The 25,577-nt window shown below is 37.0% G+C and overlaps 1 protein-coding gene across 3 annotated transcripts; it reads left to right on the top strand.

Moving 5' to 3' along the window:
- The first annotated feature begins 348 nt into the window (after positions 1 to 348).
- LOC131797616 (A disintegrin and metalloproteinase with thrombospondin motifs 1) lies at positions 349 to 25,079 on the top strand. 3 transcript variants are annotated; one of them, XM_066167879.1, is made up of 28 exons: positions 349 to 474; positions 7,020 to 7,087; positions 7,441 to 7,466; positions 7,953 to 8,019; positions 8,230 to 8,549; positions 9,273 to 9,423; positions 10,032 to 10,213; positions 10,500 to 10,589; positions 11,715 to 11,848; positions 12,432 to 12,445; positions 12,796 to 12,901; positions 13,910 to 14,050; positions 14,374 to 14,530; positions 14,760 to 14,855; positions 15,642 to 15,781; positions 16,220 to 16,286; positions 16,501 to 16,591; positions 17,227 to 17,354; positions 17,919 to 18,039; positions 18,690 to 18,779; positions 19,259 to 19,413; positions 20,352 to 20,478; positions 21,053 to 21,161; positions 21,637 to 21,841; positions 22,624 to 22,786; positions 23,455 to 23,742; positions 24,001 to 24,308; positions 24,648 to 25,079. In XM_066167879.1, the coding sequence occupies exons 1-28, from the start codon at positions 458 to 460 to the stop codon at positions 24,729 to 24,731; spliced, it is 3,645 nt and encodes a 1,214-aa protein (XP_066023976.1). In that variant the 5' UTR covers positions 349 to 457; the 3' UTR covers positions 24,732 to 25,079. The 3 variants fall into 3 exon arrangements, with proteins under 3 accessions (XP_066023976.1, XP_058971251.2, XP_058971252.2); XM_059115268.2 differs by lacking the exon at positions 349 to 474 and adding an exon at positions 3,772 to 3,880; XM_059115269.2 differs by lacking the exon at positions 349 to 474 and adding an exon at positions 5,112 to 5,202.
- Positions 25,080 to 25,577: the final 498 nt, after the last annotated feature.

Below are 25,577 nucleotides of genomic sequence, written 5' to 3'. Positions count from 1 at the left end.
TAAGTTAAACCACCTGACAAGAGTTAAAACTGCAGAAAAAAGCACAATTTTTTTACTTCGCTTTTCCTTCGAATGATTGATGGTGCGCAGTTAATTACAAATGGAAAGCAGCTTAAATCGTACCTCAAAGCCGAGTTGAATATACGTTATCTTAATTGAGGGTAAATTTTGACCTCGTTAGACAAAAGCTGGATTCGCAGCATAAAAATCGTATTATTCGCTTATGATTAAAGAAACAATGGGAAATGTTAGTGAAAAGACGCGACCGATATACTATTGTGAACATTCAAGTATGACAGCATAACTGTCAGAAGGCTTGTGCCATTCAACATGGTTCATGAAGGAGTGTTGACGAAACTCGCCAGCTGCACTGCTCAAGTAATTTTATACTGCATACGAAGTGATCCATAGAAACGTCTACAAAAAAATCCAAGAGCACTCAAAGATTTAACTAAGAATGCGTCGAGAGGGAAGGTCAGGAATAATTAGATTTTAAAAACTAAGAATTAGCATCTCGTATGGCCACATTGGTTGAACTGAGGTTTTGTGTTGTTTTTGTTTTTCTACTTCTTTTAGATTGTACCACTATTTCTTGGTTCTGAAAATACATTGAAAAATAATATCTCAAATCATATCCTTCTAAAAATTACCGCTGATCTAGCTCTTTCAAAACTGTGCATTTAGGCGTTAAATTTTTTCGTCAGTTATGTTGTTCAAAAATGGGCGCGAAATTAAAATTCCAACGGAAGCTGAGCAAGGAATTAACACGTATTTGTGGTACAATTATCTTTTCATTTGCTTTTCTTTTAATAAATTGTTTAGCCAAGATCATTCATTTTTCATTTCTGCGGTATCACGCAAGACATTTGTTCGTCTTAGCAAGACGCCTTCCGCAAAAAAAAATGTATAGATGTTTTTTGATATAAGGCCTTTACGTTTCGAAGCGAAAGAGCAAGCAGGAATAAAAATGGGTGCTGGTCCTTTTGAAAGTGGACCATACCCTCAAAGACCTCAAGCATTCATAAGATTTCTGTGACATTTCACCAGTGACCATTTAACTTTACGCTGAGTCAAATGAGGCATTATTGGCGTGACATTTCTCTTTTCAGAGAACAACACCATGACTTGAAGAGATTCGATTCAAGATCTTTCGATCCATAGTCCATCGCGCTAATCGTTAAGCGAAAAAACGAACTTTAGTTTCTGCTACTAAAGCCTGAAAATTAAATAATATGGAACTTCTTTGTTTACAAAAAGTCTCCTTCACTAACCCAAATTAACATCTTTCCTCGACAACATATCAGATTTTGTGACTGCCGTCTTAGTTTTTCAAGAAATTTCATGTTTTATTATCACTTCTATTATTCTAATTTTGAAGTCGTCTGCAGACAGAAAAGTATATATCAAGGGTCATAAAGGAATTGCTATGTTGTATCAGTTTGTTCAACATCGATAGGTACTCACTATCAATTAATGGTCGCTGTCTTTCACATCATAATTTGTAATCTTTTACTAATAGAATAAGGAAGATGGTTAGTTTTGAGCTCGTTAAAGGAATAGAGAAAGATCTTTTTCGTCATGTCACCAGCGTGAGACAAAGAATAAATTTTGAGTCCCCATAGTGGAATATAAAAGAACTAACACGCAAGTGAAAGAATACAAACAGTGAGGGTATCGCTTAAAGTAGTTATACCATTGCACAATTCAGGTACTTGAAAATTAACGGTGCGTTGAAGTGAGGTGGCACCCGAAGAAAATTATGGAAATGCAATTTATCTGCGATACACAAGAAACATGTCTACTAGACCATCACTTTTGTGTCACGGGAACTAAGAGTGTCTCATTGTGTCAAACCACTTCGACGTGCACACCTACACGTAGAGCGTCAGCGGACTGTAGCGGATTTCTCCCGATCACGTCAAAAGGAAATACTTCTGATCACAGACAATTTCCACCCACAAAATCGACATCAACATTAACATCTTGAAGTAACCGCGTACCATGACAAGATGTCATGTTTTCCTGTCTCGACAAATGCTTCAAGGCATGCAAAAATCAAGACACACTAGGAGCATTGTAGCGTTTATTTGCTTACTTTCAGATGTAACCGTAGACTTAAATTTTGTTTCGTAGAGTTCAAATTTTGCACTACTGGAGTGTGCATTGATTATGCTTTTTAATTGCTTCTGCAAACAATCGTAGCTACATTAATGATCTAATAATTTGTTTACAAATACTTTTTTTTCAGTCGCGAGTCTTTTTAAATAAAAAAAAACAGAGAATAGATGGAACGTGCAGGAGAGAAGCTAAATTCAATGAACGCGCTGCTTAAAATGTTGGACTAAATTGCGTAATTTTCGAAGAAACGTACTTGAAGATTAATGAAGCGGGGTCAGTGACGGGATTTAATCTTTTAAAAACAATAGAAAAAATAAAATAATTTGTGATCCAGTAAGATAAGTACTTCCCCCGTGACAGCGGAAGTGACAAGACGGTTTAAAGTGTGTGGCCGCACCTCGTGTGCCAAATTTTAGTTCTTATCACACTTTGACGTCATCCGGGAGACGCACGGCATCTTAGGATATATTTGTTAGACAAAATTGCCTCGATGAAGAGCTGACGCTCGAAACGACGGCTTTGAAACTCTTTACGGTGGCCAATTCACGCTATCAATTCAGTTGATAATGCTTATTTAATTGCCCTGTTAAACTTTGTAGAGATCTTTCTGTCTTGTTCAGCGAGTAAAATCTTTTAAACTTATTGAATTTTGTTAATTTTTGAAACATTGTCATTACTATTATTTATTATCATTATTATTACCATCATTTTTGTTATATTTCAATACTATCGTATCGGTTCTGTTTGATTGCTGCGGACTTCGTTTGGGAGAGCGGAGGTAAACCAACCACTTATGGTAAAACTTAGCCTCCGCAAGGGCGTGAAAAAAAAAAAAGGAATTAAAGCAAAAACTGTCATGTAACTACTTAATTTGTAGTTAAGTACAATCAAAAAGCACTATCACCATTTTGGTGAGACATACCGCTCTACTCGTAGTGTCTGCATGTCCTTTTTATCAGCTAGCATCGACAAGAGAGGAGCAAAGAGGAAAGGGACCGTTTCATCAACAAAATTCTCGCCAAAGGGGAAGCCTTTCCGCGACATTTATTTTGTAAATGCTAAGTCACTGTTTCTAAATGAAGGCAGGAAATCTGCTTCACAACTGAGTACTAAAAAATGACCAAATATTTTTTTTCCTTGTTTGAATAAAGTTTACGCGTATGTACAATTTCTTCTTAAAGAAAGTAGAATTAAATAGTAGAACATAGATGCAAAGAGGAAGACTCATATCTTACGGAACATGGACTCTAATGACTTTTATCTACTGTATCTTCTGTCAATTAAATCGATGATATCCTTGCTTTAATGGATAAAAAAGGAAGTTAAAAGCATTTAATTTTGAAACTTGGGATTAGTTAAAACATTTTTAAGATGGCCAATCTAAAATCTTCATTAGTTGAAGAGTTACCATGGTGAGAAAATTGTGTGAGTAATTTTTTCATTTATCTAAAACTTTCTAACTTTAATGATGCATATGCGGGTAATGCAGGAAAACTTTATTACTCAGATTTTAAGTCAAAAAACAAGGAAGACACAGATAACAGAATGTTATTTGAGGAGATAAACTACAGTTATAAAAGTGTATCACTGTCAAAGAGCAATTTGATAAGCATATATCAGTATACAAAAAACAAAATAAAAGTTCTAAATTATTCCCGCATATGCTATATAAGTCAAGACGCTGGTCGCGAACAGAAAGAGAAACTCGATAAAGGCATTTCTGAGAAGCGACCGTTCGGACTTGCATGTGTCTGCATTACACGTAAGTATCAGTACATTTCTAGCTATTTTTTTAATTTCATTTCAAATCAAATCATTTTGACTGGCTCAGTAAATCAGTCTTCACTCCCACATCCCGTTCCTTAGATAATCTCTGAATTTGATATGACACGTAGCATTTTTACAATTGTTCCGCTATTTGATAGATTATATATGGGTTCTTATCAGTCTACTCTTGTTTTCCCAGGCAACTCTAATATTTTCATTTTCATTTTTCATCTATTAAACTGATAAATCTTCTTTACCTAAACCGACTCTAAACGGTAAAGCTCTCTTTTCTCCAGAGAAACAGATTAAGTGAAGCGAGAAAACGTCATCATGTTACACGGAATCGCTGGAATAATGAACGCCACTCACTGATCGATGCCAATTCAGCGGAAATGAAGAAAAAAAAAAACCAAAAAAAAACAACTTCCTTCAATGAATTGGCTTTTTTGCTGTTCGCCAAAGAAATTTTTACCAATTTTTAACGATTTCTTAAAACATGCTTATAGATAAATTGAAATGACGTTGCATGCTAATATGATTTTGATATCAGAGAATTTGTATCTTCCAACAAGCCCCATCTAGATCAACGAGGCAGTCGTGTAAAATCTTTGAACAAGGATCAGTTTTAAAAAACCTTTGTAATTTGTCAATATTTATTTTCCGTTCTTTTATTTCGTTTTCACCAACAGTCAAACCCGCTTATCAAAAAAGAGGCACTTATAGAGAAACAAGCTATGTTAATGTCCTTAAGATCTTTTAATTATACACGGAATCTTCGGCACTCAACGCGCTGATATTTTGTTTAGGAAAAAATTTGGCTTTTGTTCTCTGAAACAGAAATCCTTAGAAGTTAATTTCATCTAAAATTCATCCGGCTTCAGCTATAATTTCGATTTGTAGTTTAACTTAAGCTTTCAACATCGGCTTTCTTTCGGTGTGTAAATGTTGAGATAAATATTTTGCATTGCAATTAAAACTCATTTCCCTCGAAAGAAAAAAAATCTTTGCCAAATCACGTAAAGGAAAGCTACTCTCGCTGGAGCGTTTCAAGTTTTTGTTGTGGTCAAAATTCTGCTATGACCAAGATAACCTTTTAGTGACGCAGTTGTATCGCTGGTTTCCGGTTCCTTTGACTGAGAAGATTTTGCCGCAGGGGACTCTTCAGTCATTGATATTGGATGATGTGATGTAACAACAGTTCCCGTATGAAAACATCAGCTATAAGAAAAATTATTGACATTTTCCTACACTTTCGAGAAACTTCAGAGACCTGTAATAGCCCCTGAAAAGAATCAAGGATATAATGGTCAATTCTAGGTAGGTACCTATTATCATCCATAAAACAGATCCAATATCACAAGGCGGTATCAATTTTCCAATTATACTGAGGAATCAGGTTATCTCCTGGTCTTAGAGACCACTCTTTTATATTTAGCTTTTTAAGATAAAAGTATTTAGGACTTTTTTTTTACAAAGAACTCCGCGGATCGCTGGTATAATGACGCAATAGTCAAGAGCTTACTGGTTATTCCAGGAGAGCGCGAAGGCCCAATAGAGCTGAATAAATTAACATGAGGCAAGGAAAGACCTTGGCTCAAATATAGTCAATTTACACGTTTAAAATCGTGATTAGCGTTCGTCCAAAAATATCTCTGTGGTGTGCAGGAGGACATACACGAGGAAAAGCATCCGCGATCCCTGAACACAATTTCTTACTTGATTCCTGCCAACTAAATTAGTTTGTTTTGTATTCTAGCTAATTTTCAACGACTTGACAATTTTGTGGGAAACTCCATTCCCATCGCTCTCTAAGCAGGTTTGTGCGAACTTACACGCGCTAACTCAGCAGCCCCCACGCTTGATATACTCATATACTGAAAATTAATCTTGAAGTCTCGTTTGCATCACATTTTTATCGCTGCCACCGCTTACACGGTTTTTTTATGTGGAATTTCGCTTGAGTGCTCGAAGACTTCTTGTACGTAGAACTTCAAGGCCTATCTTTCAGACTACTTTGTTTGATGTGTTTTAATTACTCAATTTATTCATCTCTATCAGGTCTTCCCGCTATCTTAGAACAATCATTATTCTTTTGATGAGACCAAAAAGTTGTAAGAGTTTGTCTATGATATTTAAAGAGAAAAAAAGGACCCATTTTCTATAATCTTATTATTTTTTTCAAAAGTATAGTACCCCGCAAACTGGTTCGTCGTGAGAATTATCCTTGGCCTAGTAAAGTGCAGAACGCCCAAAAAGCAGCACTTAAAATCTTAAAAGTTATTTTTAAGCGAAGAAAATTCCCTATTTATTTGAATAGATTATTGGCAAGCTTCACATCTATGAAAAGAACCGCAATTTTAAACCCACATAATTTACCGCATCCCAGCTTAAGCCGCATACGTGTCGCATCTATTAGTTTTTCGTACATGACTGAGGAGTCTCAAAAATACTTCGTCTCACTTGTCTACTCAATTCTTGCTTTTATTAAGATCACGATAAAAACATTATAGCGTTTTAAATAAGTTCTTTACAGCATCTGTTATTGAGTTAATCATTGAAACCAAAATGCATATTAAGAATGCAAGTGTTGTGTTGTAAAGATGATACTTATCTAAGTAATGAATGTTTTAAAAAAATCATTTCGACGGAGATGATATGGAGTTTGGTTCTTAACTTAAACTTTTTCCTTTGTTTTCTTCAGTTATCTTCGTTTCAAAAACAATCAGACTTGATGCAATTTATTGTAGATGTTCCAATTAAAAATTCATTCATTCGGCAGATATCTCTAAAAAAAACTGAAAAAAAAGCGAATTCAAAACTACCATAGAGTAAGAAAAGAACTGGAAACAGAAGCCAAAAAACACTTTAGAAGTTAAAGGGTAAATGTTGCGTGTATTTACTATTTTTTTCTATTTTTTTCTTTTTGTTTGTTTCTTTGTTTTTTCGGTTTGTTTTATTTCGTATTTCATTGTCTGATACCTGTTTTCTCAAGAGTTCTCCCCGTTCTAAAACTGATTGTATCTACGATAATGAGCATTTTGATATAAAAAAATCGAGCCTATTACATGTAGGAGTGGATCGAGTCTTCGTTGTTCATAAAACTTATCGTCTTTGTCTATTTTCATTTTTTTTAGCGGCAAGATGAAGCAATCTCCCACTTGGATATGTATCTTATTCTATTTGACATCACTGTTTCATAACAGTAAGTTAAACACAACGACATTTTCAACCCCAGCAAATTTTTACCAAATCTCCTTCAGAGGGGCTCAGCGGACCGAGCAGCGTAATTCAGTGTCTCGATCATAATTCTACTGACAGGGAACCTTGCCTGGCGAAATAATCTTTGAATTCACATTCTCTTGGGCCTTCTTACCATTATACGTGCAATTAATAATACCTAGTCAAAAGTGTTGGCCGGTGATGAAAACCGCTATTTCAGTCCCTCTCTAGCTAGCGAACGACGAATAACGATATTATGGGTTTCCCTTATAGGTTGCGTTGGAAAGTTGAAGTTTTTGCTTTAAGTGATATATATATTTTCTTTTTATTATGTAGGTGAACACCGCACAATCGATGGAAAGGTAAGATTATTGTTTAGTTTTTCAGTTTGCTTCTCATAAGTTAGTGTGCGTTTCACAAAATGGGTATTGCTGAAGCCGAGTAACATAAAACCACTCGGCAACGCGTCAGTGAGAAAAGAAATTTATGCAGAGAAAAATTTGAGATGGTTTGTCGTAAAATTTTCCGATGTGAACTCGATGAAAATACTCTATCAGCAGTTACTGTTATTTAACTAGCTATATAGATGTCAATGTCTTGAAATCATATTTTAAAAAAATGTATATTGCTTTGCGCTGACACGAAACTACATCAACATTACACAGTGACTGTCTTGCTTCTTGAGTACCCAGCTTTAAAAGTTCTATTCCATTTTGGTGGGGGAGGGTTATAAATAGTGATTGAAATGTTTTATTTTTGAGGATTCTTCTAATTAGTGTCGTCGCTTATTTCGGGCAATACGACTTACATTTACTTTTTGCTTTTCTTCTGTTATCACCTCTTTCTAGCCCCTCCATCATTTGATGACAGAAGGGGAATTGAAACGTTATTTTGGCTCAGAGAACCTGTCAAATGGTAAGAGACAATTTTTCTTAGTTTGAATATATGTATATTTAGAAGTACAGTGCTAAATTCCATCATGTCCAATCAGGTGTAACGAGGCTCCTAAGACATACATATACAATTTTAACACAAAGCTGACTTACATACTAATAAATATTGAATAGGTATCACTTTTTACACATACGACTCGAAGTGATGCATCATTTTTGCTTTCCTTTTAAGTCCCTGAATACGATGTCACAGTGCCGCTTGAGTCAAAGGATGGCAACTTCGCCAATTCGTACTCAATGAATGGCCGATTTAGGAGAAGCCTCGAAGAAGACGATGGTGCGACTTACCACTATCATATTAACGCCCTAGGAGAAAAGCTACATCTCCACGTTAAAAGAAACACAAAATTTATGGCTCCTGATTTAATGTTGGAAACCCGTGATGGGAATGGACAAAGGGTTTCCAGACCAGTGTCCAGGGATGCGTTTGTGACCGGCTCAGTGGCTTCGGATCCAGATTCAGTGGTTGCATTGAGTGTTAGAGAAGGGCTGGTAAGATTATCTATGGAAGGGCACCTAGAGGGAACTATGTTACAAAATGAGTCATTTTTTGCGCCGAGCAAAATTGTAGTTAGTTCAATGGCTACATGTACCGACAAATTTCTTCGTTATGGGTATTGGTTTTTGCTCCAAATTATACACCATCTTGAATGGAATTTGAATTATATTGAAACGATCTGACGAATTGCAACTTACAATTTATCAGGGAAAATACAATTTTTGAACACTAAAACAAACAAACGAGGACCTCCTAACCTTAAAATCGTTGATTAAGAAGACTTTCAAAACCAATATAGCAAAATAAAGTTATCTTCACCATAACGGAAAATAAAACATATTATGGAAATATAAAAGACAGTATGAAACAAAGAGGGCGAAACGATTAAGACGAATTGATAATGATGAGTTTTCGAGTTGCGCAAGCTATGAATTTTTAAAAGCTCCACCAAACGCGATGAAATTAGCGCACGTCAGGGCCTCACTGGATCGTACTAAAGTCTCTATTTTCCCTTCCCACGAACACTTTGTTCGGCTTTAGCTTCAATACTTTTGCTGATACAGTGTTAAATTTCCCAGCACATGAATTTACTTGCAAACAAGTCCCTTGTGGCTTAGTCTGGGTGTTAAACTTGCTGTAAGCAAAAACTGGGTTGATTCGGATTTTCGTTTTCCACGGTTCTGTATAATTTGCATTACATTTTTCTCTATCGGTAGACTGGTATAGTGAGAAGATCACGTGACACTTTCTTAATTCATCCTTTACCCAAACGGCTGGCTCGACACTTCGGAGATAAAGAAGGAGCAAAACCACATTTGATTTACCGAAGATCCTCACAAGAGAACAATAGGTGTCAAACAAATACAGGTAAGAGCTAAAGGAGTGAGTGATGACACTGAATATCTCATGGAGCCCTTCATCCAAAAGAAATCCCTCTGACGCTCTGTTTGGTCGTAAGATATCTCGTCTTTGAGGAAAAACGTTTCAAGAATCTTTCTTGAGATTTTGCAGTTTTGATGACGAAGGAATAGAGCAATTTTCATTTGAGATAAGAAAGTTATCTGAGACTACAATGGTTTAGCTTTTTTCTGTTCCGTGATTCGCCAAGAAAAATCACGCTACCCTTTCAACCAATCAGGTGCTAACCCCAAACTAATCACAACTTGGTCACGCACGTTTATCTCGCTTTAGACAATTGGGAATTCAGTCTCATAACGATCAATTCCTGACTAAGAAGTCCATACAAAACTCACCATTGAAGACAAAAACGAGCTAAATCCAACCTGGAAAATCGAGACTGCTTTTCGTAGGAGCATCGTAAGTTAGATACTTTTGGTCAGCTTGCTGAAGGTTTTTCTTCTGCCTAAAATAGACGGCTTTCTTATCCATACCAAGGAAAGGGAAATTAATTCAGTTACATTCAAAGCTTCATCCATTGCATTTACTTGAATGTTCTGAATTTCGAATCTCATTAGAAACGATTCCCCGAGAGAGGAGAGCTCGTCGCTCTTCAGAGAGAGCAGGCGGTGTTCAGGAAGACAACCACAACAGCGCAGTAAATGATAAATACTTGGAGGTAGCGATACTTGCTGATGAAAGTATTGTCGAGGTTCATGGAAATCACTCCGAGGAATACCTATTAGTTTTAGCCAGCATAGTAAGTTAAAAGGTTCCAAGAATATTACTCATTATGGCCTTCCATCTCTCATTTCCAATCAGCAAATCACAGTAAAAATTTCGTCATCACACTGCTAAGCAACTTTCGGATGAAATCTGGATTTTAAGTTTGTGCATTATAACATGATCTGTTAGTTATGCATTCAAATCAAAGAAAGAGTCTCTACAAAATCTGATTGCTGTACTTTTTCTTTGGTTTCTCTTCCGTTTCCTTTCCTTTGATTGTGTTTGTTCCGACGCTCACTCCTTTCCTTGACGTTCTACAGGTAGACGCTGGAATTTTCCAAGATCCAACTATCGGAGAGCAAAAGATCAATTTTGTAGCAACTCGCCTTGTCTTTGTCAAAAACACTGAGGTAATTCTTTAATGTAGAAAATGGAAAGACCAAATCGTCTTCAGTTAGCCACTTCACCGGTTAGACCCTTGTTCTGGAAGCGATATGTCGATGATTTTATTTCAGAAGTATCTGGAAATGAAGCGGAATGCCTCCTATCGCATTTGAATTCAGCGGAGCCGTCTATCCAATTCACCCTTGAGCGTAAAAAGGATAAAGGATTGATTTAAATGGGTGCAGAGCGGAACAGGGGAATTTAGAGATAGGTGTTTATCATAAACCTACCCGCACCGACGGATACCTCGCTTTGACTCCCATCCCCCTATTTGCCGTAAAAATTCTGTAGCTAAAACTGTACGCAGGAGGGCGGACTGTCCGCCATCTTCATTTGATTCGAAGGCTGAGGAGAGAAAATATGTTTCGGACGTCCTAAAGGTAAATGGCTATACCAACACATTTCTGCGTAACTGCAAGAACCAGTTACAACAAGTAACACTCCTGATGAGAGGGAACCAGCGACTGGTTTTGCAGTTACTCCTTACACTTTCAGGGTGTTGCAGAAACCATCAAGATAATTTTTAATAGCCACAACGTTAAAGTTGCTCAAAAACCTTTTCAGAACTTGGGGCATATTTTTGCCAAACCTAAAGATCCCATCACGAAAGAACAACGAAACGACGCTATTTACTCTATTCTGTGCAATGAATGTGATCACGAGTATCTCGGACAGACCAAACGTCAGTTTGGTACACCTTTTAAATAGCATCAAAAAGCGGTCTTCTTCAGCAAAAAAGAAAATTCAACTGTGTCAGAGCACACATGCCTAACTAGCCATACAATTAGGTGGAATAATTCCGGCTAAAATTAATCACCACTAATCGACACTACCACCAGCGCCTACATTTGAAAGCCTAGCATATCAACTCCTACTACTTCTTTCTCTACTAATCCATGTAAACCATCCTCGGCTTCCAAGGATTCAGGATGAAGTTTAAAAAAGATAAACACAGCGTTTTTGTTTCACTTATGAACACTTTTATCTCCTCGCTTTCATTTGCGGACCGTTCAAATACCCCTTGACCCATAATTAAGTCCTCTTTGACTACATAATACTGAAAATAATATTTTTATTTTATCTTTGACCAGTTTGGAGTCAATTCTGCTTCTTCCGGTGTACGTCACTTGGACATTATTGGTAAAGTGGGAAAATGGGCTTCAGAAAACAACAGACCAGATGAATCGGATCCTTTGCAATTCGACGTTGCTGTTCTTGTTCGTGGGTAAGTCGTGTTATTTTAGTTAAGTGTTGATGCGTAGGCACCTCGAATCTTACCAGAAATTAATTACACACCAGCAAGATTTTCTTTGCGAGTTTCCTTGTCATGATCGCCCTTCGTCAATTTTAGCGAGTGGAGCTCGCTAGAATACCCACAAGTCTTCTGTAAACCCTTAACATTACCTCCATGATGTCTTTTTAAGTCATTTAGCACTCTGTTGTCCGCAGTAACTTTTCTTTGCTACCTCATATAAAAGTTTTTCACTTTTTTCATTAACACTCCCATGATGACCTAGTTTTAACGGGCCGCTTACTTCAACAAAACTATGCCGTCCGACGCTTGGTGAAGCCGCATTCTAAACCATCTTAAACCTACTTTGCGAAGCTGGATAAATTAATAACACTTCTTACTTTGTTTGGACAAATACCTTAAGAGTTAGCTTTAAATCTCACCTGGGCGCTTCAGTGTTTCGTTTTTACTTTTAATTCATCTTAACTAATGGTTAACCACGACAGTTGGGTTATCATGAAAAGTGATGTTTGTACTTATCTTGTGCTTTTTTTATTGTTTTTGTTTCATTTCACAGCGGTGGAATAGGAGGTTAGTCAATTTCAATCATACCCTTCTTAAAATTTTCATAGAATATGTTATTCATGATCAAACAGCTGACCAATGGTGAAACTTATTTGGATAGCATGCATTTTATTCCAGGAAGTGGGTACCTAAGTAGAAACATATATCGTTTAAAATAAGATGCAGTTTTTCTTTCTTAACCTAAGTTGAACATTGTTTTCAGTCGACTAAGTGTTGTTAACATATGCAATCAACGAAAAAAAAATCTATTGTTCGAGTGCTGACGTTTAAAACATGAATATAGGTAAATTTGCTTCAGTAATATTCTGAAAACTTCTGTGTTCAAACCGACATTTTTCATTTCGTGTCTCAATTAGGTTTAGCATCGTTTGGTGGAGTTTGTAAACGTACCAACACTGTTAGTGTGGTGAGGGATAATGGTCTTCAAACTGCATCTTTCATCGCACACGAAGTGGCACATAAGTATGTTTATGTTAACTTGGAAATCCCTTAGAACCTTTAAGCAAGATACCGTGTTGCATGAAAATTTTGTGAGTTTTAATCTCTACGGATTTTGCGCGGTTAAAATGTGATTTGCTCATTCTAATGAAGATAGATGCATACCAGTCATGTATCAACTCATTTTTACTCGGCGGATTTAATTTGAACTCATTCGAATTGTTAAGATAAGAATCACCTTGCCTCTTTGCACCTCGATAAGTTGAAAATCGGCGGAAAATATACAGTTTGTTTCTTTCCGCGATAGTGCTCTTTCACTTGAATAAAAAGTTGCAAAAATTACAGTGTTTTCCAACAGAAATTTCAATCAATTTTCATGCCTCGCGGTAATCAAACTGAATATCCAATAGAGACCCCAGCTCTTTGCTCTAAGACATATTCGTGAAGGATACAAAAAAATTCCAATATTTTAGAACGACACATCATGAGTTATGGTTGATCATTCAACCCATGCTACGATTTCTTTCCGTCTCCTTAACTTAGAACAATTTGGAGTGATCCAGCTAGATGTAATGTGGTTTTCGTTAGCAAAAATACTTTACCCTGAAAAAACCTGAGGAAATTAGCTTTAGGTATGAGAGTAGACGGGTATTGAACGAGAGATCAGTCAAATTACATGAATGCCTACATATACGGAGTAACACTTTACAAACGCAATCACCACGGCTTATTGAAGTAAAATCGATGTTAAGGGAAAATTGGTTTTATCAATTAAGTTGATAAAGTAAATTAGCCACCGTAAAGAGATTTAAAGTTTTTGTTTTGTCGTTAGCCCTTCGTCAACCCTTAGCTCCTACAAGGGGCTAACGCTAGAAACGTCAGCTTTGAAACTCTTTGCGGTGGCAAATTTACATTATCAACTCGGTTGATAAAACCAAATTATCTTGAACACCCCCACAGACGCAGCATCAAAGTTTCGTTAGAAACTTGCCCCTTTTATTGACTGAAAAAGGTATTGGTTTCACTCTGCAGCTTAGGGGTACCCCATGATTCCAAAGGATCAAGTAAAAACTGTTCCAACTTTGTTAACGTCATGTCAACGACAGGACAAGGAGGACCTGGTTCTTGGGAGTGGTCATCGTGCAGCAAGGCAAAAATTCAAAGTTTTCTCAAGTAAGAGAAGTCTCGAAAGTGCTGAAAGCACCTTTTATCTTCTCGTAACTTACTTTCAGGCTCCATCAAGCGTGCCTAAGAAGCCCATATAATAAGTTGAGACTGGGAAATTTGACTCTGTTTTGGTCGCTGTAATCAAATTTAAATATCCTTATCTGCAAGCATACAATGGGCAGTATCGTTAGTAGAGATTGCAGTGTCAGACAGAGCAATTCGTACAATATGGAGAAACTCCTGATCTGGTTGATAATAAGGTTCGCTTTCCCATTTATTGCTTTCATAACAGTGTAATTTCCTTTTTATTTATTTATTCATTTTCAAAGGAGCAGCAAATCCACATGTTTAAATGATCCTCCTCCCTCGACTCGTCCTAAGCTTCCCTCTGACCTCTACACCGAGCTACCAGGAGAACTCTTCGACGCAGATAAACAATGTTTGTTCCAGTATGGCCCTGGATACAGACAATGTCCGCAAAGAAAGGTAAGAAAAAAAGACTTATCTAATCAAAAAAAATTTTTAAGGGGAGAACCTCCTCGTTTACACTTCAGATAAAATACAGGAAGGAAACCAGATAATCTTGAACGATGGTTTGCAATTTTGAGCAAATTTATTAAGGGTAGGTAGCCTGTAAAGAATGGTTTGACAATCGAATCAAGTTGATTTTTTTTTTTAAACAGTTGATCGAGAAATTCCTTCATTTTATTTTTAGAGCGTCTGCGGTTCCCTTTGGTGCACATCAAACGGACGCAACTGCTTTTCGAGCTATTTAAGGGTAGCAGATGGAGCACCATGCGGGCTGCGTAAAGTAAGTTTATCATCAAAATGGTCCTCTAACTCTGCCTGTGGCAGAATTCTCGCACACGTCTTAATTCTCTCTAGAGTTCACAGTCCTGGCCGACTTGAATCAAATTCTAACCAGTTAAAGAGACGCTGTCATGCCATGTTTTTCAATGGGTCACTGCCTTTTTCACCAGTAGCCATTCCTCCAAGGCATAGTACTGTAAGTCTTCTCTAGTTATGAAAGTCTACGGTGTTTGATCAGTGATAATCGTTGAAAGACTTCGATAATTGAGACACCTCTTAACGGCATTCACTAATTAGTTGTAGGGTTTATATGGTTAAGCAACGCAAAGTATTCCCTCCGCAAAAGAATAAGGAAAGATATCCATGTAAACGGTTTACAGCACTGCTACACCATATGATGAATAGTATAGATGGCAAAGGAATGATCGATCATTCCTGGACATCTTTTAATATTTTCTCTCATAGTGAACCCTTGTGATTTCGCAACGATCTCGAATACCCTAATTCTTAATTTTTTAATTATTCAACGATTGAAACTAAAGTTAATCAAATTCATAGGAGAAGTCTAGTCGATGAGCGAAAGAAATTAAGATGGTCTTGAACTCTTGGTATAAAATTTTTTGCATTTTCTACACAACTAACACACAACTAATAAAGATACCAACATAACCAGCCAGGCGACAAGACTGTGAATCTCTATCTCCTACATCCAAACATAAATTTAGTCTCAACTCCACTGCTCAGTGTTCACGACTGATGTTTCTCTTGCATGTAATTACAATTCAAGTGGTGCATTAAAGGCTCTTGCGTCGATAACGGCTCCCCAATCATCAATGGAGGATGGAGCGAGTGGTCTAACTACACGGAGTGCTTTCCAGCGTGTGGAAGAGGAGTTCGCCACCGAGGAAGAACATGCACCAACCCACTGTAAGAAAAACACTCTACTACAAATGTAGTCCTAATTTTTAGGATATAATTGGTGAAAACCGAGATTTTTTCTCGTGAACAAAGTGCATACGTGTTCCTTTTGCCTTTGCTGGTGGTTTTCATTTCTCAGTAAAAAAATACGTCACCTGCTATTACCTGAATAGACCTGGCGTGACCCACATCACTTATATCTTCGCCAACATACATAGCTTATGGTACAACTCATGGACATATTGATTTTCCACTAAAAAACAAGAGAAGAAAATTCATTATTTCCGAAACAATTTCGTAAAATAGAAACTGAGCCTGTTCATGTTATTTTCCACCGGAATGACCGTGTTCCTATCGCAACTGGAAAGCACTCACAGAAATGTGATTCAAAAGCAGTTGCTAAGCTCCTTTTAATTTTTCTTTTTTTTTTTTACTGATTCTCACAAGACCTGAAAATGGTGGCGCAGACTGTGAAGGTCCTGCGATATCGTTCTGGGAAACCTGTAATAACGAGGTAAGAGCACTTACAATTAAAACTTTACTCTTGAGCAAGCTCCCTTGATAATTCTGCTTTGCGCTAGCTGATAAATGAATCCCTCAAAATTGTTTCTGATTTTTACACCTTTTTTCTTTCTTTTCAGTTATTATTATTATTATTATTTTTGTGATTTACCCCATATAAACCAAGAATTGACAGGTTTCGGGACTCCTTACTATTTTTATTTCAGGTCCCTTGTATCATTTCTGATGGTCAGCCATCTTTTCGTGATTATCAGTGTAAAAGGATAAACGCTGATTCCTACGCTTACTATCCTCCCAGTAAGTGCGCTAGTTTTTTCAAATCATTATTAAGTAATTGATAGAAGCGAAAGATAAGATAACTTCAGAGAGACAGTTCATTTTCAAAATCTTTGGAGAACTCCATCAGTAAGGTACAACATTTGGAATGAAAAATTAATACGATAAAAAGGTTCTTTGATATAGGTTGCATTACAATGGAAAGATGTATTATTTCATGATCCAGGTTAAAAAGACAGAAAGTATCGTTCAAAGTCGGGAAATTCCACTCACGAGACGAAAGAATTATCTTGAAGAAACAAAAATGAGAGATGCACTATCTCAGATGAGGTCCTGGCCCACAGAAACGTATTTGGATAGCATAAACAACAATCTTTAACTCAACAGGCTAATTATTGCAAAGAAATACTTTAAATATATTTAAACACCGAAAAAAAAACCGAGAAGGTTGTTGGGAGCTCTATTCACTCTTATATTCTTTTACTACAAAGAAGGCGCCAGTCAGCTTGTAGGTCTGGTGCTTGGGTGAAGTGATTTTAGTCTGTAGAGGTCCAAACTCCTCAAAATTGTTAGCCTTTACAGGCTGATGTATACACATGTAGAGAGGCTTTTGATATTTATCCATAAAAGGAAAAATAATGATATTTCTCTTTCAGACCATAACCCATGTAGACTTGCTTGTCGATCAGGGAGCACTTTCGGTTTCTATGGAAACGTGCTAGACGGCACTCAATGTAGTGAAAATCCTTATGTGTATGACGTATGCATCGAGGGAGAATGCAAGGTATACGGCCATCTCGAGTTTATCATACGGGGCAACTAAATTTCGATTTTGGGAAAGAAGTTGAAAAATAGTAGCCTATAAAAAAGTGCAACGATTTTAGAATAGTGTCTTTCCGTTCTCCTCGGAAAGTCTTCAAAGGAAAGATTCCCAAGGACGGTTATGAGATAATCTTGATCAATAGCATGCGATCACAGATTTCAGCTGTTCATAATTGGTGTCATTACTTATCATTTCTCTTTTTTTAATATTCTTCTGCTCTGTTCTAATCTTTTTTTGCTAACTTTTTTCTTTTTATCTTTTTATTCATTTTGTTTACTTGTTGCCGTTATACGTGCAACTCAGGCATATTCGCAATTTACAGGAGTATATTTTATACGGGAGTAAATACAAGCGATAACCTCACTGACTATGTACTTCCTGTAACTATGGGGGGAAATTAAATTTTGGACTTTATCTCACCAATTTCATCATTCGTTTACTTATTTTGATGTCTTTTTTTTTTTTTTCATTATTGCATTTAGTTTCTTAGTTGACTTATTTTAACGTGATTTGTTTAAATTCCAGACGGTTGGTTGTGATGGTATTCTCAATTCTGGAAAAGTAAAGGATAGATGTGGCGTTTGCGATGGAAATGGGGATTCATGTATATTAGTGAACTCTAGCTACACAAAGGACTACAAGAAATGTGAGTTTCCCTACGCAATGATACATATTTGATCCTGATCTCATAATTAGAAAGCGTTAGTTCGATTTTGATCGTCAATATCAGCGGTTTATTTTTATTTATTTTTAGCGCATTGCATCAAAAAAATCTCAATGCTCTTACAAAAATAGTAGCAATTTAGGATCCACTGAAACCATCACAATAATGAATTATAATACAATAACTAGACGAAGAAATAGATAAGCATGCTCTGATTTTGAGTTTGTATGTTCGTAAAAATAATCAACGGATGGGGTGCTCATCACGTCTAACGGTAGGTCAATTTACTAGTCGTGGTGATAAGGAGCTGGAAATTGTTAAATTTATGCCAAAGTGACTCATTTGACTTAGAAAGAGGGTACTCTTTGAATTAATGGTTGAAAATTTGTGACTGGAAAGGATTATAAAGTCCTTCACATTAATGATCAAAGGCCCAGGATTGAAAATCGTACACGTTTCATCATTCCGCCACACTTTTTCTATTCTTAATTCTTACCACCACCATTTAGGTGTGATACCGCTATGCAGAAAGATCTTTCGGTTCGCTAAAGTAGACAACTTTCAGCTAAATGTAAATATTGATAAATGCAATGATTGAATAATGCATTAACCGATTTGAATTTCCTTTTCAGATTGGTCCGCAGACACCATCGTTGTTCTACCACCAAACACTTCCCATGCGATCTTCCAGCAGAGAAACGTAAAACAATACAACGTTATTGGTGAGATTTTTTTGGGAACCGTCATTGGCCATTGAAAAAATTGTGAAAAAAATTCATCTTATTAATGGTCAATAACATAATCAACAATAAATTGAAGAGATGAAATTCTGGAAACATCAACAGCCATTATGTGAATAAAGCACAACCTTTTTTTTAAGGATTTTTGAAGTTAATTACCAAACCGCTTATGTTATGAAGGTGTGCCTACTACCTCAAATGAGGTCTCCACCCTTGTGTGAATAAGTATGTGACTTGAGATACAGGAAGGCAGCCGGGATTACGACGTATACGAATAACTCCTTCCTGATGCTTAATTTTCAATTCATTCGTAGTCTATTCTCTTCTTGCTGTGGGCCTAAGCTACAGTGGTAGATGATTTCCACAGCGTGAAATCTTTAGTGGATTTCTGGCCATCAGTTTTGATGTTCGTATCAACGCAGCTTCATCGATGTTGCCTTAATTTATTTTCCTTTATTTAGGTGTTCAATATGAAAAAAAAGATTTGATTCCAATACCAACTTGGACAGGAAAGACCATCTACAAACATGGAACAAAAATTTCTTATATAAATGACTACAGAAGTCCAGACCGGTTGGAAATCGATGGACCAATAGCAGTGCCCCTAAGAATAGTGGTAATTATACGAGGAACTATTAATGTAAACTGTATGAGAGATTGAAGCAGCTTCCAAACTGCATAAGTCAACTGTGACTATAAGAAGAGCTTTGGATCTTTTACGGTAGTTTTAATTTTTAACTCGTGAATTCTCGGATCACAATGTATAAATTGTCGCTGTGCGCGGGATATCAGAAAACGAGGAAAATTAATGTAAACTCGATGGGTAACCTGGTAATAAGTTTTTGATTTCAAATTTCGATGAAAAATTCTAAAGTATTCACAATTTCACGGAGGAAGGTAATATAATAAGAATATGGCCTGACCGTCACGCCATAAATATTTCCCTGTTATGTTCAAACTATTGTTCTATTCTAATTAAAGAAAATGAACGAAGCTTTTAAAATTAAAAGACATGTTTCGACAGTTCTTCTGTAATCTTCAGTTCTGAATAACGCAAAGTACAAAGTTGAATTTAAAGTGTGTAACAAAATGGACAACGTATGCATTTACAAGGAAAGTTTTAAATGAACATGATAAAGTCGGTGATTAAAGTTTCTCCCATTGAATGTGGAAAGCTTCTTTGATTTTAATTACATTTAATGGGAGAAACCTACTCTTAATCACCAACTTTATCATGTTAATTAAAGACTTTCCTTGTAAATGCCTACTTTGTTCTGTCGCTATGGTTATTATTCAGAACTGAGGATGACAGAAGAACTGTCTAAACATGTGTTTTAATTTTAAAAGAGTCGTTCATTTTCTTAAATTCGTTACATATCTGCTATACTATCCAAACTTATGGTTCTATTCCCAGCAAATTAAAATGCTTTCTTTCGTCGAGTAGTTTTTACGGGTCTGAAACTTCCTCTCTTAAGTTTCTCGTTTTCACAAGGGCTTATGGTTGCATAGGATTCCATTGACTGGTTCAATTTCATTTTTCTCCATTTTTTGCAGTATGTTCACCTACAGGCTCCCAATGTGGCAGTTGACTACCAATATTACAGACCACTTGAGTTGAACGAGACTTCTATGCCACCAACGTGTAGCTGGGTAACAACAAACTGGACTGACTGCTCTACAGGTTTCTCCATTTATGAAGTCACTTTTACCGTTAAATAAATAATTACTCTCAATTCACAACCTAAATGGTCAATTAGAGGGACTGCAAATAGGATATGGAGAGAAACGCAACGCCTATACATGTTTCTTGCTAAAAAAGCCACAAAGTCAAAGCAGGCTTGCAAATGTAATGAAACATTTTGCCGGCAAAAGCTCGGCCGACTAGTTGGCCAACGAGTCGGTCAATTATCAAAGGATAGCTGACCGTTTGTCGGTCAACTGTCAATTGACTTTTGGCCGAATGTCGATGGATTGCTCTCAATGCACTTATTAGGGGTAAGATAAGCGATTTCGCAACACCAACTTCGTAAAGATTACCTGAACCACGCCACCTCCTTGGACAACATTGAGTGATTATTTTTGTTGCCACACTGACAAAGGATCAATCGATAAATAGTACACCAGAAAAATTTTAAACATCTTTTAATTTCATTTTGAATAATTTTTTCTTTTCTTTATCAAGAATTCCTTCAGTCTTTTTCTAAAATCAGCGAAGTGTTTATCCAAATTAACATTAAATGTTTTCTCTTCCACAGGTCAGCAGACCCGTGATGTCCACTGTGTAAGAGACGATGATATGACCCCTGCGAGTGCTAGTTGCTGTGGAGAAGATTCAAAACCTGATGAAATTCAGCTTTGTTTTGAGTAAGTCACTGAGGTGGAAAAAGATGCATAATAGAAATGAAAATGTTTTATGATAATGCAACAGATTTTTGTGGACCTTGCATACTCTCCATAATTTTTTCTTCTTGATGTTGTTTATATCGATTTTAATGCGTTTTTGTTTGTATGTTTGTTTGTTATGAGCGTGACAATGTCATTTTTTGTAATTAAGTAGGAGGGAAAGTTGGTAAATTTTAAGCCCGTTCGTCAAATTAAAGAAAAAAATGTTTCAACTTTCTCATTCTATTTACTTGCATGACGCTTTCCACGTCTACTCTATCTATCTCTCGTCTATATCAACAGCCTAACTCATCATTCGAGTTCTGCCTGTGGAAGGAATTTCGTAGAACAAATTTGATCCAACGAATTTGCGCTCCGATGCTGTCTCACGCTCGTGGCAAAACGAACATCTTTATTTAAATCAGATTTTCTCCCTATTTTTCTATCAACGACTCAGATGGCACGTTTCAAACTGGCAGGCTTGTACGAAGACATGTGGACGAGGAAACCAATCACGATCAGTTGTTTGTCGCGCAAGAGTTACTGACACTGACTATCAAATCGAGTTCGACGAAGTTTGTAACGCCACCAAAAAACCGATCGAAACACGCTTCTGTAATGAGATAAACTGTCCTGCGTCCCGAACAACTCACTGGACAAAGGTATGACATGATTTCACTTTTTATACTAACGGCACACTAGGGCTCTCTAGTTGTCCAACAGTGTTTTCTACTAAACAATGAGCTATTTTTTAAAAAAAGGTTAAAAGCTAACGTTTGGAGCGTTAGCATCAGGGCTAACGCTCCAAACGTCAGCTTTTAAGATATTTACGGTGGCCAATTTACGTTACCAACTCAGTTGATATTGCTGAATTACCCTGTTATACTCTCCCACCAACGCAACACCACAGTTTCTTTAGAAACTTACCCCTTTATTCAGTAAGCCACTTTGTTCTTTATTGCGTTGTGTCTCTCTCAGGGGGCTAGGTAGTTCTTTCCGACAAGCGCTTTTTTATTCAAACATTTACGATTTATGAAGGGCCTTGAACTATATATCTACTATGCTTTTGTAGCAGTACATTTGCGCTAAATATGCCCTACTAGATATTTTATCCACATTCTAACATTCGTCAATATGAAATTGAGATAAAAATGGAGTAGAAATGTCAATTGTCGTAAGCTTTCCGGCAAGCCCAGTCATTTAATCGTGATAAGTATAGAATAACTTTGAACATTTCGGAATTTTGAAGCTAACAGCCTAAAATTGGAGAGTTATAATTAGCACTTTTGGATTTCAAGCTTCCTTCTCCCCTTGATCATCAAAAGAAGACTTTTGAGGCCTTTTCTCCCTCATTCGTCAATAAAACTATTCCTTTTAACACACAATCACTTCTGTTTTGGGTGACTTAGATTTATTGAAATTATTTTTTTAACCCATTTCATAGTGTTCTACAGTCTGCCTTCCTGGGGTCCGAAAAAACTACACAAAATGTTCACGCATCAATGCCCTGGGAGAAAGCGAAGAGGTGTCAGACATACAATGCGTTTATGAAGGCAGCGCTCCTCCATCTGCCAATGAAACATGCAATGATGACAACCCTTGTAAAAGTAAGTTATCTCTGGCACTCTAGAGAACTGTTCTGAGACCTGAGATATGTAGGTTTGTAGTTTGCCGAAAATCGAGCAATCTCCCTGTCTTTCTTGGTTTTTTGTGCATCCAGCATTTCTTAACTATTTGTCATGTTGACTCTCCTATCTTAGTCACACACTTTGTTTTTAACCTAAGTGAAGCTGGGCAAAGTAAGGTTAATTGGAATACTTGCAATAATTCTAAATATCATCAATGCAAAAACCTTTGAACGTAAAACGTTTGGCCCGAAATGTAAATCAGAACCTCTCAAAAATATGGACTTTTGTTCAAAAGGAAAAAAACCTTGAAGTTTTCCACCGGTTTAACGAATTACGAGTTAATGAATTAAACTCTGCCAAATGCCACACTTGGTCAAATATCGAGCCTGATAGGCCAGAACTTGGCAGCATTCGAGCTGGGAGACAGTTCTCTTTATAAGAGACTGTGGGTTAAAAATCTAGTGCTGGTCTAGGTTCATTTGATCACTTGATGACTAAATGCTCTCAGCCTGAACCTTTGCATCGCTTTTTTCATGTTTACAAGCCTACAAGTGCATCTCAGACCTTAACATTCGAAGAAAATACAACAATGGGAGAGAAACTTCATTTAATCCAGTCTTGATTGTTTTCTCCTATAATACCTGTAGAGCATGCGATCGGCTGTTTTAAGACTCCTTCTGGCTTATTCTCAAAGACCCTTGGTGACTTCAGAGCAGAGGCTAAGACAGATCCGAACCAGGCCGTCATGCAGTGCGGCGAATTAGCACATAGGAATGGTTACCGTGTGTTCGCCCTTGGCTTTGATGGTTTGTGCATGTCAGGCGCGGACGCAAAAAACAAATACTACAAACACAAACAGCCTGGCAGAAAAACTGATGCAGATAAATGCTCGGGAGTTATTGGACAGGGGCCATTCAGTGTTGTTTATTCCTTTGGTAAAGACGTGGTTTCCTTTTATTAATTTGTTCTAACAGTTTTGGTGTATTCAAAGTTATAGGCTGAACCTGTAATCCGAAGTCAACTAGAAGGAACACAGAAGGCGACAATGGGTTTGTTGCAAAGCAACTAAAACATCACTCAAATAGACAAAAATATCCTTCCTCTTTTCTCTTTAAGTAAAACCATTGCACTATACACTACAAGTCACATTCTCAATTTATTGCTTTAACACAAATCCGTCATTGTGCCTACAGATCCGTTGCCAGAGTATGAACCAGTTGGATGCTTCAAAGACAAGGAAGGTGACCGCGCGATGTCAGATAACTACGCAAATTTCCGATTCTTCATCGACTGGCACAACTTGAACTCTACAATCCGCCAGTGCGCACTCGTTGCCCGAGATAAAGGCTACAAGTACTTCGCAGTTCAATTTTACGGAGAATGCTGGTCCTCTCCAGACGCTGCAGAGACTTATAACAGGCATCATCCACAAAAAGATCTGAGGAAATGCCGGTTGGGTGTGGGAGCTCCCTTTACAAACTATGTTTATCGATTCAAACAGGTGAGTTTACTCCAGCTTCTTTTAACATAATGAGCACAATCTATAATTCTAAACCCTGGCTGAAACGGGTCGATATGTCGTTTTCCAGTTGATATTTTGGGGTCAGGAAAAGTCAGGCTTTGTAGGAAGGAGAGAAAATATTTCTTTTCCCAACCTTCTGCTTTTGGGCACCACGACATCATTTGTTTGTCGGTCGAACGCGCGTGATGTAATCCCACATACCTTGAGGAAAAATAACGTCACGCCAACCAGTCAAGGCGGGAGTACTTCTCTTGAACACCTTATATAGAATTAGGCACATTTACGAGGGCTTTATTTCATTCTCTTATTTTCTTGCAGATAAAAACCAGGAAAACTGAGCCAGACCATGACTCGTCTTCAAACATTGTGGACAATAACAATGCTAATATCATAGCCAAATAGTGATTTCGAAATTGTCACTGTCATATGTTTAATATAATTCACGAAGCAGAGCTAGGATTGGCCGCTCTAGAGAATTTAGCTGAGAAAATTAGGTTTTAAATGTCAACGCTTTTTGAAAACTTATGTAGAACGATCTTGTTGGGGTCTTTAAAGGCATCAAGCGCTAATAAAAAAAAGAAAAAGAACGTTTTACCTGGGAGTCTCATTATTTTACACTCTAGTTAAGGCCACGCGGAATTTAGACATTATTTAATGGCCGTTATATGATAGTGTTCTGCAACATATTGAGTTTGTTGGAGTAGAAACTATAGTGTTTGACCGTGTAGCACTAGGAAAGTTGCGATTTGCTGAATTAAAATCCAGTATCCTACTCAACCACCATTCCTTTTTCCATTAAACCACCAACTTTACACGAAAAGTTTGGGACCAAATAAGTGGCAAACGTATCTTTGAAGTTTCCATTACACCCGATACTGAGTACTCGTTTTGTAAAAACTTTGAATGAGCTTTGGTTTTCCCTCCCCACAATTTCTTAAAAATACTGTTTTAGTTCCAAGTATCTGGTGAACTGTGTCAATTGCAGAAAGTATAAAAGGATAAACGATTCTAGTGAATAAAGATTTAATTATGAGAATTTTGATTCAAACTGAAGAAAGGCAAACCAGCTAGCTATTCAGTTCCTCAAGCTTACAAGCGAGTCCTAAAGGACCAAACCAAGGAAAGTGAAAAGGAGCTTTTCCTTGTTCATTTCCCCGAAACCTCGTTTTAAAGCCAATATACTGAAATTAGTTAATCGAATGAAAAAATGGAGAATTTAATCATAAGGTCTGCAGACTACTAATCGGT

The sequence above is a fragment of the Pocillopora verrucosa genome, chromosome 6, assembly GCF_036669915.1.
Source record: "Pocillopora verrucosa isolate sample1 chromosome 6, ASM3666991v2, whole genome shotgun sequence".
NCBI lineage: Eukaryota > Metazoa > Cnidaria > Anthozoa > Scleractinia > Pocilloporidae > Pocillopora > Pocillopora verrucosa.
The sequence above is the reverse complement of the archived record's forward strand: the minus strand, read 5'-3'. Positions and strand labels throughout refer to the sequence as shown.

What these genes read in the sequence shown, in the direction of transcription:
- LOC131797616 (XM_066167879.1), top strand. An exon ending in TGAGTGTTAGAGAAGGGCTG is followed by an intron (nt 8,550 to 9,272) that starts GTAAGATTATCT and finishes CTCTATCGGTAG; the next exon opens with ACTGGTATAGTGAGAAGATC. An exon ending in CACAAAGGACTACAAGAAAT is followed by an intron (nt 18,040 to 18,689) that starts GTGAGTTTCCCT and finishes TTTCCTTTTCAG; the next exon opens with ATTGGTCCGCAGACACCATC.